Source organism: Trichechus manatus, unplaced genomic scaffold, assembly GCF_000243295.1.
Source record: "Trichechus manatus latirostris isolate Lorelei unplaced genomic scaffold, TriManLat1.0 scaffold00034, whole genome shotgun sequence".
In the NCBI taxonomy this organism is placed as follows: domain Eukaryota; kingdom Metazoa; phylum Chordata; class Mammalia; order Sirenia; family Trichechidae; genus Trichechus; species Trichechus manatus.
Genome location: NW_004443970.1, coordinates 9,619,000 through 9,633,474, shown reverse-complemented (window position 1 = coordinate 9,633,474; position 14,475 = coordinate 9,619,000). Strand labels below are relative to the sequence as shown.

At 43.0% G+C, this 14,475-nt stretch overlaps 1 protein-coding gene across 1 annotated transcript in view; it reads right to left on the bottom strand.

Annotated features, from left to right (window-relative positions):
- Positions 1–6,735: 6,735 nt before the first annotated feature.
- Positions 6,736–14,475, bottom strand: part of LGI2 (leucine rich repeat LGI family member 2) — a 45,690-nt gene continuing 37,950 nt past the window's right edge. The window contains exon 8 of the mRNA XM_004375134.1: positions 6,736–7,618. Within this exon, the coding sequence (XP_004375191.1) occupies positions 6,801–7,618 (818 nt within the window). The 3' untranslated portion in view covers positions 6,736–6,800. The remainder of the gene's footprint in view (positions 7,619–14,475) is intronic.

Here is a 14,475-nt window from a genome sequence, read left to right as displayed (position 1 = left end):
ATTCAAGAATGCACTGGACCCAGCAAAACGGTTGTTTAGGGTTAGTATCTATTTTGATCAGCTCATAGGATAGAATAGTATCTATGCTGATAGAATATTCCGATAGAAGGCAGTAGTATCTACTCTGATTGGCTGTATCTATTCTGACTTCTTCTGTTTGGTTGGTGCCTATGGTGGACACACTCTAAGGTGACACCCCCTCCCATGAGTCACAACCTGGTGTAATCCCCCCACCCCGAGTGAGGGTGGAACCTGCAACCTGCTTCAAACCAATAAAATATGGCAAAGGTGATGAGATGTTGCTCCTGTGAGCTACTTATGGAGAAGGCTATGAGGCAAGAAATTGTGAGTGGCCTCTAGGTGTTCAAAGTGGCCCCCAGTTGACAGCCAGAAAGAAAACAGGGACGTTAGTCCTATAATCACAAGGAAATTAATTCTGCCAACCACTTGAACGAGCCTGGAAGTAGATCTTTCTCTAGAAGCCTACAAATGAAGATGCAGTTTGGCCAACGCCTTGAGTACAGCCTTGCAAGACCCTGAGTAGAGGACCAAGTTAAGCCTGCCCAGACTCCTGACTCACGGAAACTGTGACATAATGTGTTGTTGTAAGCCACTATGTTTGTGGTAATCTGTTACACAGCAATAGAAAAGTAATATGGTGCCCAGACCAAAATGGGTTGTTGTTAGCTGCTATCCAGTTGCTGTCCCGGCAACCCTATGCACAATGGAATGAAACGCTGCCCGGTCCTGCACCATCCCCATGATCAAACTTTTGTGATCCCTTGAGTTTTCATTGGCCGATATTTGGAAGTAGATCAAAAAAAGTAGCAAAAATCTGCTTTCACATCCATATAAACTAATTTTTACCTAAGTTATGCATTTAAAATACATTCTTCCTAGTCCATTTCAATTTGGAAGCCCCGATGAAAACTGTTCAGCACCACAGCAACACACAAGCCTCCACTGGCAGACAGGTGGTGGCTGTGCATGAGGTACATTGGCTAGGAATCAAACCCAGGTCTCTCACATGGAAGGTGAGAATTCTACCACTGAACCACCACTGGGCCCATGCCACCCAAAAAAAAAAAAAAAAAAAACAAACCCGTTGCTTTCAAGTCGATTCCGATTTATAGCGATCTTATAGGACAGAGTAGAACTGCCCCATAGGGTTTCCAAGGAGTGGCTGGTAGATTTGAACTGCCAACCTTCTGGTTAGCAGCCAAGCTCTTAACCACTGTGCCATACCGGTTGTTAAATATTTGGTTATCACTCCCAACTGTTTCGTTCATTGTACAATTATTCAGATACTGCTTTATGACATAAAATGCTATCCAAATCTTGTATTATTGACTAAGCTTCATGCAATTATGACTTTTCCTCTCAACTATTCTAAGGTCATAAGTCAAGGACTCTGTTCTTGTACTTTTTAAACAGCCCGACAACATATCAAAGTACTTGGCACACAGTAGGTACATAGACATATGTGATTTGAGTTTTGGGCCCTTCACCTGGCCTACTAAACCAAATTGATCACAGATTAGAGGCAGAGATACACGCAGCACCTATTATGTGCCAGAGCCCTCGTGGCACAGTGGTTTAGAGCTGAGCTGCTAACCAAAAAGTTGGCAGTTCAAATCTACCAGCCGCTCCTTGGAAACCATATGGAGCAGTTCTGCTCTGTCCTATAGGGTTGCTATGAGTCAGAATCAACTCAACGGCAACGAGTTTGGTTTTTGGTTTTGTTTTTTTGGTTTACTATGTGGCAGGCATGGTTACATCCTGGATATGCAGAGAACAAGTCAAAAGTCCTGCCCTCAAGGAGTTTATGGTATAACCCACCCCATGAGATCTCCTTACAATCCCATCTCTTTGCCATGCAGTATCAGAAGATAACCCAAAGACACCTAGAGTTCTTTGTCAATCTGTCAAGGTTATGATTCTATAGATCAGGTAGAGGTATAACCGTAACTTTCTTCATTATATTTGCAGTGAATTTTTAGTTTCCAAGTAGAACAAACAGAAGGCCCTTGTGGGGCCATCTTCCATTTAAACAGTTACAAAGATACATGAGCAAACTCAGACCTGCAATAGCCTATCCTGGGTGTCTCTTCAACTCTATGACTCAAGTGAACATAGCCATATTCAATCAGACCAGAGATCAGAGCCATATTAGGCATGAGCTACTTTTTATTCATAGACTTAGAACATATAGAATTAAGAAGCATTATCATTTTTTAACTCTATTCACCAAAAAAAGAGCTAAACATATATACAGCCTTAAAATGCATCCATTGTAGCTTGCATACTGCAAAAATCTGCTTTCACATCCATATAAACTAATTTTTACCTAAGTTATGCATTTAAAATACATAAAAACGGTACCAAATGGCACATTGGCCTATTTTGTCACAGTTATTATACATTCCTGATAGTCAAAGGGATTGATAGGGAATGCATAGTTTCCTACTAGAAAAAAGGTAGATTCTGATACAAGCGATGGAATATCATAAGGATAAGAGAGCCTAGGTTCGGATTGCAGTGGCCTTTCAGTAAAATTCTTATTTTAATCAGCATTACAATTGGGTCTCGTCATTAATAGTTGGGATACTGTTAGTTTGCCTGGTCATTTTACCCCCTACTTGTCTTGCTAAGGAGAAGGAACTTATTGCCAATTCTTCCCCCTTCTTTTTATTCTACTGTCCCAAAAGAGTTTCCTCCACAGCCATCTGGCTTGCTTTCCTATCCACTCTCTTTACACTGCCCCCCAACCCTACACAGTCACCTCATTCCTCACACCAACACTTAGATTTCTGCATCGAACAGGATCTTTGGCCACTGCTTAATTAAAGAACTCTCTTCTGAAGCTGTGGGGAAACGAGGGGCTGATACCTCCATGGAAGAATCAGGAAGCCTGATCAAGAGATTTTCTTTAGGTAGCATGCAAATAGACTCCCCTCCCGCAGACCTGCTTCTCACTTTCATTATACCCAAGGTTGGAGAAATTTCCATCCTGAGCACCCCTGACAGGCAAATCTCCCAGGATCCCGCGCTGATTTCTTTCCTAAAAATACACAGCCTCTCACTCCACTGGGAAGAAAAAGGCAACACTGCCATTTCCAGCGCACTCCCCCAAGGGCTGATTACGGCCAGAAGCAATTCATCATCACTCCTGCATTCGGGTTTCTCATTTTTCCCTCATAAAACTCTTCTTGTTTATCTGCTGGACACTGTGAGAAGAACCAGATGTATCAGCTTTAGTAGCATCCCTGCCATAACTCCATGGCAGGAGAAACAACCGTGCCAGCTAGAAACCCTCTTTAGAACAACAGAAGATCATCAGCAACTTCTAGAGGACTTTCAAGACAGGGGGGCCTGGCATGGAATAGCACTTCCATTGTGTTTGTTGTTAAATGGACTGATTGATCGAACGGTGTCTGTTCAGCAATATTTTCCTTCTGGTGATGCATATTTTATTTTCTATTTCATCTCAAAGTGCTGCTATATTCAAAATCATGATAAAAATTAAAGTCCTTTGCACAGTGGAGTGTCACAGGAAGAGAACACCAGACTGTTGTTCAGAGGGAAAGTTCTAGATTTGCTACTCACTACTGGATAACTTTGGGCTAGGAATTGACTTGACTTTTTTGTGTCTATTTCCTCCTCTCTGAAATTAGGGTAATACCTGCCCTGAAATAAACTGAAAAGCAACTTAGGGATAAATGAACATAAACGTGTGTTGAAAAACTGTAAAACTTTGTCCACATGCAAGGTGACCTTATTATCCACTGCCCAAGAACACAGTGCTATTCAGACCTCACGGCTGTTGGTAGAGTTTTTATAAAGATCTATTCCTGACCCCATGGAGTCTGAGGTCAAGTCCTCGCTTTAAGGCAGTGTGGCTCTGCCACATGGCTGCGTAGAGGGATTCTGTCTGGGAGAGATTTTTAAAGAGGAGAAGCATGCAGAGAAGATGATCCCCAAAGGGTGACGGGAAGGAATGACAAAACGAGAGCAACCCCCTCACAAAGCCGATCTCCACAGGGGATAGTCCTAAATATTTCTCTTTGGTTTTTGTGCGGTTGTTGTTTGTTTGTTTTACATTATTACTAGAAGAAAGCGTCTTGCAGAAAACAGTTTAAAACTTGAGATGGAACAGTAAGATTAATGAAGCAAAGCGTCCACTGCCTCGTGCCAAGAACATCTCCGCTCCTTTAGTAAATTGGCCAGAACAAATATCTCCTCCCACAGCACAGGGACTCTGTAGGTTGCAAATCCTAATTTTGTATAATTTTTTTTAAAAAAAAGAAAACTTGGATTTCAACTGAATGGATTACCTACTCTCCCACCCTCTTCCCTATCCCACGCTTTAGCGCTTTCTCTTACACACTGGACTCAACAAAACCCCCCATCGCAAGCCCAGCACCCTGTGCTTCCTGGGTTTCCAGATTCTAAGGGCATTGATTATTAGAGAGGTGAGTTCAGACATGTAGACCCCACCTTCACTCTCCAAGATGAGGCTAGGAAGGTGGGACACGGCTCCATAGAGGCAGCACTGTGAAAAGATGTCCCAGTTGCTTCTCAAACAACTGGCTGGAATCGGGAACATCATTTCAACCTGGCACAAGGACTGGAACTCTCTAAATGTCTCCTACACTGTTTGCCAAGGGCCAGTTTTTCCACCCAGGCTTGTCTGAGGGGTTCCGTGCGCCAGGAAGAATAGCTCGCCCGTCTTCACAGCCAGAGGAATAGCCAAAGCTGCCCCACTTTCAGCTCCTATGTGGGGATGTGGGCATTTGTAGTCCATTCAAACAAACCAAGGAGGCAAAAGAACGCAGAAGAAAGAGTGATCTGCACTCAGAACTCTAAAACAAACCACGTGTCCTTTGTTCCCACGGTGCTTCGCTGAAAGTAAGTGTCGAGCAATTACACTACTATAGGCGGGTGAGTTAGCACACGAAAACCCCTGGTTTCCTGGGCTGGAAGCTCTCAGCCTGCAGTCCCAGGCACCACCCCAAAGTGCTGATGTAACATCAGTGCATCGTTCTCCTAAGGGCTATTTATTGCCTGGGTCGGCAACGTTTAACATCAGGGAACAACAAACACGTTCCTATTCGTGGCAGAACATCTACCTACTCGTGACCTGGCAAACAATGGTAAAAAATTAATAATACAGTACAATATGATTGTGCTACTTTCAGGGCTACCAGAGAGGTTGCTGGGTTAACTCATTCAGAGTTCCTTCTAAAAATGTTCTCTTGATATGCTCTGCAGAGAACCAGCTAATCAGACAGAACATCCCCCCAAGAGCCCTGCATAAAACCAGACCCCATGAGCTTCCCGATCGTCTGCACAAGAGAAGTCCATCTTGAGACAGGCTACCCTGGTCCCCAGAGTACAGAGTTGGTCTGTGAAAGTCAGCATGTCTGGCTCCAAGTCTGGTCCCCTCTTAACCAGCCTGAGACCCCCAGCCTGTACAAGGTGACGGTACCATCAGCACATGACCTGGTGAGAGTGGATGGGCCCTGGGGGTTTCCCTTTGCTAAAGTACTGGGAGAGGAAGGAGCACTGCAATGAGTAACCCAGGTTCTGTGATTTGGTATCTGCAGCACCATCGGTAGGGGTGCCCCGGCAGCAGCAATATCAGCAAATACACCAAGCAGGACTGTTATATGGGTAGGTTGGTAGGCAGGAGGGCAGGTAGGTAGGTTGGTACTCAATGACTTGAAATGTTAAGGTGTCCAGAGAGCAAGGCCATGTATAAATCAAAGGGCCACCTCTCGGAGGCAAAGCAAACGGAGACCCGTACAAAGTCCCCCCTTGACTCCATAACATCTCACTTCAAAAATCCAACCCAATGCTCATCAGCTGGAAGGAAATCCCTGTTCACCTCTTAAAAGGAAGGGAAAAGAAGCACCATTCAGTCTTTGGCCTGGCTGCTGGATTACCCAAAACTGAAAGGACGTATTTCAAGAAGCAGAGGTGGCCCGGGGGACCATCAAACAAGCATTATTGCTCTTGCCACCACAGGGGTGGGCTCTGAACCCAAGAAGAGGGAAAGACTCCTTTGTCTCGCTCCTGGGCCTACAGCCCATGCTGTACGTGTGTCACCAGATCATTTTCTTTGCGGCAGAGGGAGAGATTTCAAATATCAACTTGGGAACACGCCCATCACGAGCATCCACGTGAGTCAAGGAAATAGTCAAGCTTTTGCTATCAAGGAGGATTCAGGAAGTCTGGGCATTCCTTCCAGAACACTGAGATAGCTCAAAATAGCTTTGCTGAGGGTTATAAGATTTTAAACTAATCATCAGCAAATCTTCTCAGCTGACTTTGCTTTTAAGGGTTCTTACCAAAAAGATTGCTAAAATGGAATGAGAAGGGCCCAACGTTCAGTGTTTTTTTGGTTTGTTTGTTTTTATTTCATTAGAAGAGCTGTCCCATCTTATCCACTTTTCTCCTTCCTCATTAAAAAGAGAGAGAGGGGGAAAAAAAGCACATTACCTTCCTAGATGGTAAGAGTTAATGCTGTACTCTTTTTCTCAATAATTACAGGCTTTAAGATGTCATTTAAAATGGTAGAATGGACATGTCATGCAGTTAGCCAATAAATGCAATCCCTGATTAAAATGTGAGTTCTATAAGTTTGAAAACGTCTACTTCCCCTATTTCCCCAGTGCATTTTCAAGCTTTGAGCTCTGAACGTGGCTTTCCGCCCCCGCCCCCACACCCCCACCCCTTGGTCCTCTCTCTCTCAAGAGCTAATTAATGCTACTCGTCTTTTAAATTCACCAATCCCACCTTCACAAACTTAAGTCAACAATGATATGTTCAAAAATCTTTGTTTTCCCTTTGAAACTGGAGGCGAAAAAGAAATCTCTCCTGTCGGTGGAGACAGCTGTGAACGAACGCGGCGCCTGCACATAGATCTCCTTAAACTTTACGAAGAGTTGCTTCTCTTTATCCCACTGGTATATCTGGGAGAACGTGTAGTCACTCCCCAGGGCCAGGTAGTGATTATCTTTAAAGGAAAAGGGCTGCAGGGTCATGGCCCCCCGGGATGGCAGAGCCTGGATCTCTACAAACTGCTTATTATTCCACTTCATGACCCTGGAGTCCCCAATGAAGCGTGTGAGGGATAGGTAGAGGCTGTTCTGCATCCTGAAGCTCTTCACGGCCAGCACGTCCTCCATATTAGGGATATCGCCGTGGGGAACAAACTTCTTAGAGCTTTTATTCCACTGGAGGATGATGGGAACCTGGGAGCGGCTGGATAAGATCAGGTGCGATTTTCCATCGATATCAACAAACTCCGCATCTGTGTCCCTGAACCACTCGTGCAGAGATTGGTACGAGTAGAACCCTTTGCTGTTCCATTTGTAAACGGTCGACAGGCCAGCTTTGGAGCTGTCTGCGATGACAAAGAACTTCTCGTCATCAATCTGAAACAGCTCGATGTCATTGGGCTTGGAAATGCGAGAAACTTCTATGTCTTGGAATTTGACAAACTTCGTCCAGCTCTCGTCGTACTTGTAAATGTGAGAGCCACCGAAGAGCTGGGCCACCACCACAAAGACCTGGTCATCAATGAGGATGGCCTTGCAGCCCACAATGGACTGACCTGTTCTCCAAAAGAAAGGGAGGGGATTAGTGCCGCCACACTAATAAGACATGGTCACTGTACTGGGTTAAATAGTGAGTGTCCCACCCACCCCCCAGATTTACATCCAGCTGGAAACTTGGATTGTGTCCTTATCTGGCAATAGGGTCTTTGCAGGTGTTATTAGTTAAGGTCATACTGGATTCCACCACCTGTCTGTCATTTTGTCCCACTGTGGTGGTTTGCGTGTTGCTGTGAGGCTGGAAGCTATACCACCAGTACTTCAAATACCAGCAGGGTCACACATGGTGGGCGTGCACATTTCAACAGAGCTTCCAGACTAAGACAGACTAGGAAGAAAGGCCTGGAGGTTTACTTCTGAAAATTAGCCAGTAAAAATCCTATGGATCACAGAATATTGTCCAAGACTTCGACTCGTTTACTGTGGATGCATGATCAGGAAGGACTGATCGCTGAAGAAGGACATCATGTTTGGTAAAGTAGAGGGTTGCAAAAACAAGGGAAACCCTCAATGAGATGGACGTGGTATAACAATGGGCTCAAACATATCAATGTGCATGAAGATGGCACAGGACCAGGCAATGTTTTGTTCTGTTATGTATAACAGAACGAGGCTGAATAGAGTAGTGTTAAACTCTAGACTGGCCCAGGTTCAAAACCCAACCGGGGGCCTTATAAGCTTTCTGACCCTGCGTCAGTTAACTCCACTCTCTGTGCTCCAGTTCCTCATCTATAAAATGAGATGGATGATGCTATCACAGCCAATCTCATGAGGTTACTGTAAAGACTAGATGAAATCATTATAGTATGTGTTTAGTGCAGAGTGCTGGCCCATAGGAAGTGGTCAATAATTAGTAGCTCTAATCATTGGAAAGGAGCCCTAGTGATGCAGTGGTTGAGTGCTCAGCTGCTAATTGAAAGGTTAGCAGTTCGAACCCATCAGCCACTCCTCAGGAGAAAGATGTGGCAATCTCCTTCTGTAAAGATTACAGTCTTGGAAATTCTATCGGGAACTGACTCGACGCAACTGGTCTGGGTTTTTTCCAATCATCATTGGCTAACTGAGGCGATTAACTTGATAACCCCATGACCTTGCCCCTTTAGTGCTTGCCTATAGCAGACACTGCATCAATACTTGTAGATGATCAATGATCTAATGATCTAGCCCAAGCATCACAAAGCTAGAACTCTGTGGGCAAAGGGGGAACATGTTCAGTGGTGACTCTCCTCCCTGGGTCACCTCCTGTCATCCTCTCCCATGCTGCACCTAGACCCCCATGCCCTCCCCAGTCTTTCCCATTCCAGAAGACCAACCAGGAAGCAACAGAACCACCCATATCTAAAATATTATTGACCCTCATTCTAGATCATTTGATTAAGTTATTTCTTTCCTGTAATCATCTAGACAATTTGGACCAAATATGATCTGTAAATTAAAGGATAATGACCCAGTTTCTGTCCTTAGCATTAACTTTGGGGGCAGATTGTGGGTGATTTTCAGGGTGGTATTTATTTTTCTGTTTCAATGCTCTGCCCTTCTTACAGGAAGCCCTGGTGGCACAAGCCGGTAAGTACTCGGCTGCTAACCAAAAGACTGGCAGTTTGAACCTACCCAGTGACTCCACAGGAGAAAAGGCCTGGGTATCTTCTCCCATAAAGATTACAGCCTAGGAAACCCTATCGGGCAGTTCTACTGTGTCACAGGGGTTGCTATGAGTCAAAAATCTACTTGACAGTACCTAACAACATCATGATAAACAGAGAAAATATTGAAGTTGTCAAGATTTCATTTTACTTGGCTCCACAATCAATGTCCATGGAGGCAGCAGTCAAGAAATCAAACGAGGCATTGCATTGGGCAAATCTTCAGCAAAAGACCTTTTTAAAATGTTAAAAAGCAAAGAAGTCATTTTGAGGACTAAGGCGCACCTGACCCAAGGCATGGTATTTTCAATCACCTCATATGCATGTGAAAGTTGGACAAAGAAAAGGAAGATCGAAGAATTGATGCCTTTAAATTATGATGCTGGCGAAGAATATTGAATATACCATGGACTGCCAAAAGAAGGAACAAATCTGTCTTGGAAGAAGTACAGCCAGAATGCTCCTTAGAAGCAAGGATGGTGAGACCTGGTCTCACATACTTTGGACATGTTATCAGGAGGGACCAGTCTCTGGAGAAGGACATCATGCTTCTAGAGGGTCAGTGAAAAAGAGGAAGGCCCTTAACAAAATGGATTGACACAGTGGCTGCAACAATGGGCTCAAACATAGCAACGTTTGTGAGCAGGGCGCAGGACCAGGCAGTGTTTTTTCGGTTGTACACAGGGTCGCTATGAGTCGGAAGTGACTCGATGGCACCCAACAACAACAACAGCCCTTCTTACAAGAGCCTGGTCCCTTTCCTTTGTTTAAAACAAATTATTGAATTTTATTGTTTCTAAGTATAAAAGCTTTAAATGTTCACTATAGCAAATTTTGAAAATAATAATAGTCCAAACCATCATCACTTGCCTGGATAACTGCAATCACATCCTTTCTTATTGTTAATATAAATAAGTAGGTAACACTTACAAAGTGTTTACTATGATCAGACACTGTTATAAGCACTTTACATGTATTTACTCACTGGGTCCTTACAACAACCCTATGAAGCAGGTACTATTATTATCATCATCTTCTCCATTTTACGTAGAGTGAAATTGAGGCACACAGAGGTTACGATACTTGTACAAAGTCACAAAGCTAGCATGTGGTGTAGCCTGGGATTCAAACACCAACTACTGGCTCTAGTCTCCACTCCACTGCCAAAGTACCAAAAAGCACAAAGAAGAAAATAAAAATCACTTGCACTGCCATTGCTGAAAGAACACTGTTAATATCTTGATACATTTTTTAAATCTATGTACATATTCAAATGTACATTAAAAAAAATAAATTGGGGCTTATACTATACCTATGCTTTGTAAAATCTACTTTTTCACTTTAGCACTATGCTGTGAACATCTTCCCATGCCACTGAATCTTCTACAACTTGATTTTTTAATACTACACAGTATTTATTGCATGGATGTACCATATATTCTTTAACTAATACCCTATTGTTGGACATTATGGTTACTCTTAGTTTTTCATTATTGTAAGGGAACATGTTTACTTGTAGAGGAATCTTTTAGAAAATCATTGGGTGGTGTTCTTAAATGCAGGAATTGCCAAGGTAAGTGTTTCGTACATTTGTAAGCCTTTGGGGTTAAATTACTCAATTGCTCTTCAAAAGCTGCATCAGGAGGTGAGGCCAAGAAGGCAGAATAGTCAGACACGTCCAGTGGTCCCTCTCCCAACAAAGACCCGAAAAACCAAGTGAATCGATTATATGTGACAATCTTAGGAGCCCTGAACATCAAAGGCAAAGTTGAGGAATTGGACTGAGTGGCAGGCAGAGGGAGAGACGGTTCAGAAGCAGGGAGGAGTTCCCAGACTTGACCTGGCGAGAGCCAGTGCCCTGTGGGCTGGATTGGCTGGCATGCGCAGCGAGGCAGGCAGTGGTGTTTGGGACATGTTTTCCAGACAGGGAGAGACCAAGCAGCAGAGAGTCTGTTCAGGCCTCCAGAGCCAGCGAAAAGCAGCACTCAACTGGCAAAAGATAAGTATATGTGTTTAACCTACCATGTGGATCAAAAAACACCCCATTTGGGAAGAATCTCTTTCCCATTTACCTGCTCCCTCCCTGCTCTGCATGAGGTCCCGGATGGCTTCAATGACTGCCTCCTCCCCTAGGCCGGAAGTAGGACCCCACACACACAGTAAGCCATTCTCCCAGCCTTGGAGAGGGAACAAATTAACAAACAGGTGAAAAAATAATCTGCCAGCTCCCCTAAGCCGGGAACTCAGGGCAGGCACAGCTCCTTTGCCTAGGCACAGGCATAAGGGGTCCACGGACTCTGAATATCTTTTACCCCTGCACAGACCTGTGTGAACCCATTTCAACAGCATAGGCCTCATTAGCACAGTACAACAAGGTATATACCTGAAGCCTAACTTCACTGTATCAGCTATATGGTGGACTAGCAGGTTCATAACATTTGATACCACTCTGCCCATTAAGCAGGGACCTCACCTACCTACATCAGGGGTCTGAGGACTAGTGGCTCCACCCAAGCCACCTAGCCACCTGTGACAGGGGTCCAAGAATAAGTGGTACCTCCCAGTCCCTATAGCCAACAGCATTGGGTGCTCATAGTCTGGCTGCAAAACCCACCCACCTAAGCACTCTAGGGGACATAGACACGCTTTCCTCCTAGACACTCAGGGGCAGCCGTCAGCCTCCTGCCTTGCTCAGCACGTGACCCTTACTGCAGCCAGATACATGTGTCTACTCAAATCACCCCTCCCTGTTTAGGACTAGGTAAGAGCCTGCACCACACACCTGGTGACCGACGATCTGGATACCTGAGCTGAATCCATACAAGAAAATTAAATGGGCTCCTGGGCTCATGTACCTAGTGACAGATCTAACCACCTGGTGACAGGACATTAGAGCTTCAAAGGTGCCAATAATTAAACTAGCTCATGTGAGCAGCCTATTTGCACATACCAGAACAAAATAAGAAGCTAGGACACAGTAAGAAACATAAAATGAATAAATATAATAACTTATTGATGGCTTGGAGACAATAGTCAGTATCAAATCACATAAAGAGGCAGACCATGATGGTTTCAGCAAGCTCCCAAAACAAAGAATCAAGTAATTTTCCAGAGGAAGAGAACTTCTTGGAATTACCAGAGGTAGAACAGAAAAGATTACTACACAGAACTCTTCAAGATACCAGGAAGGAGATCATGCAAAATGCAGAACAAGCCAAGGAACACACAGACAAAGCAACAGAGGAACTTAAGAAGATTATAGAAGAGCACAATGACAAATTTAACAGCCTGAAAGAATCCATAAAGAGACAGCAAACATAAATCCAGAAGATTAATAATAAAATTTCAGAATTTGACAACTAGATAGAAAGTCATAGGAACAAACTGACTCAATGGAAGTCAGAATTAGTGAGACCAAAGACAAAGTACTTGACATCAACTTATCTGAGAAAAATCAGATAAAATAATTTTAAAAAATGAGGAATTATGTGGGGCTCTATCAAAAGGAATAACCTATGAGTGACTGGAGTACCAGAGCAGGGGGGATAACAGAAAATAAAAAGAAAATTGTTGAAGATTTGTTGGCAGAGAACTTCCCTGATACCATGAAATATGAGAATATACCTATCCAAGATGCTCACTGAACCCCTCATGAGGTAGATCCCAAAAGAAAGTCACCAAGACATATTATAATCAAACTTGCCAAAACCAAAGATAAAGAGAGAATTTTAAGAGCAGGTAGGGATAAATGAAAAGTCATCCACAAAGAAGAGTCAATAAGACGAAGCTTGGAATACTCAGCAGAAACCATGCAGGCAAGAAGACAATAGGATGACATATATAAAGCCCTAAAGGAAAAAAATTGCCAGCCAAGAATTATATATCCAGCAAAACTGTCTCTCAATCTAGTAAAAAGACCAGACTTAACAGTCTGACTGAGACCGGAGGTACCCCGGAAAGCATGGCCCCCGGATTCTCTATCAGCCCAGAAATAAATCAATGTTCAAGGCCAACTCTTCAGACAGGGATTGGACTGGACTGTGGGACATAAAGTGATACTTGTGAGGAGTGTGCCTCTTAGCTCAAGTAGATACAAGAGACAAAAGGGGCAGCTTCTGTTGAGAGGTGAGATGGGAAGGCAGAGAGGATTAGGAGCTGGTTGAGTGGACACAGAGAATCAGGGGTGGAAAGGAGAAGTGTGCTGTCGCAGAATGGGGTGAGTAATTAGGGTCACATAACAATGTATGTATAAAATTTTGTATGGGAGACTAACTTGAAATGTAAACTTCATTTAAACTACAGCAATAAAAAAAAAAGAAAGCAAAAAAAAAACTGTCTCTCAAATATCATGGCAACATCAGGGTATTTCCACATAAACAGAAATTTAGGGAATTTGTAAAAATCAAACCATAATTAAAAGAAATACTAAAGAGAGTCCTCCTGTTAGAAAATCAATAACATCAGATAACAACCCAAGACTAGAACACAGGAGAGAGCAAACAGATATCAACCCAGATAGGGAAATCACAAAAATAAATCAAACCAAAAATAGGGAAACAGAGACATCAATATGTAAAAGATGACAACATCAAAACAAAAAACAGGGACTAAAAAATTTAGTCATCCATCTTTCATATAGAGAGGAAGTCAAGGTTATATAAAGAAAAAAAAGATTGGCTTAAACTTAGAAAAGTAGGGGTAAATATTAAGGTAACCACAAAAGAAATGAACAATCCTACACATCAAAATAAAAACCAAGAAAAATATAAAGACTTAGCAAATACAAAATCAACAACAGTGAAAAAGATGAAAAGACAATAAATGAAGAAAAAGGACTCAGCACAGAAAATTAAGTGGAACAAAGAAACTGAACAATACTCAAAAAAGACATCAAAATGACAGCACTAAACGCATACATATCAATAATTACGCTGAATGTAAATGGACCAAATGCACTAATAAAGAGACAGAGTGGCAGAATGGATTAAAAAAAAAAAAGATCTGTCTATATGCTGCCTACAAGAGACATACCTTAGACTTAAAGACACAGACAAACTAAAACTCAAAGGATGGGAAAAAATATATCAAGCAAACAGCAATCAAAAAAGAGCAGGAGTGGCAATATTAATTTATGAAAAAATAGACTTTAAAGCAAAATCCACCACAAAGGATAAGGAAGGACACTATATAGCAATTAAAGGGTCAATACACCA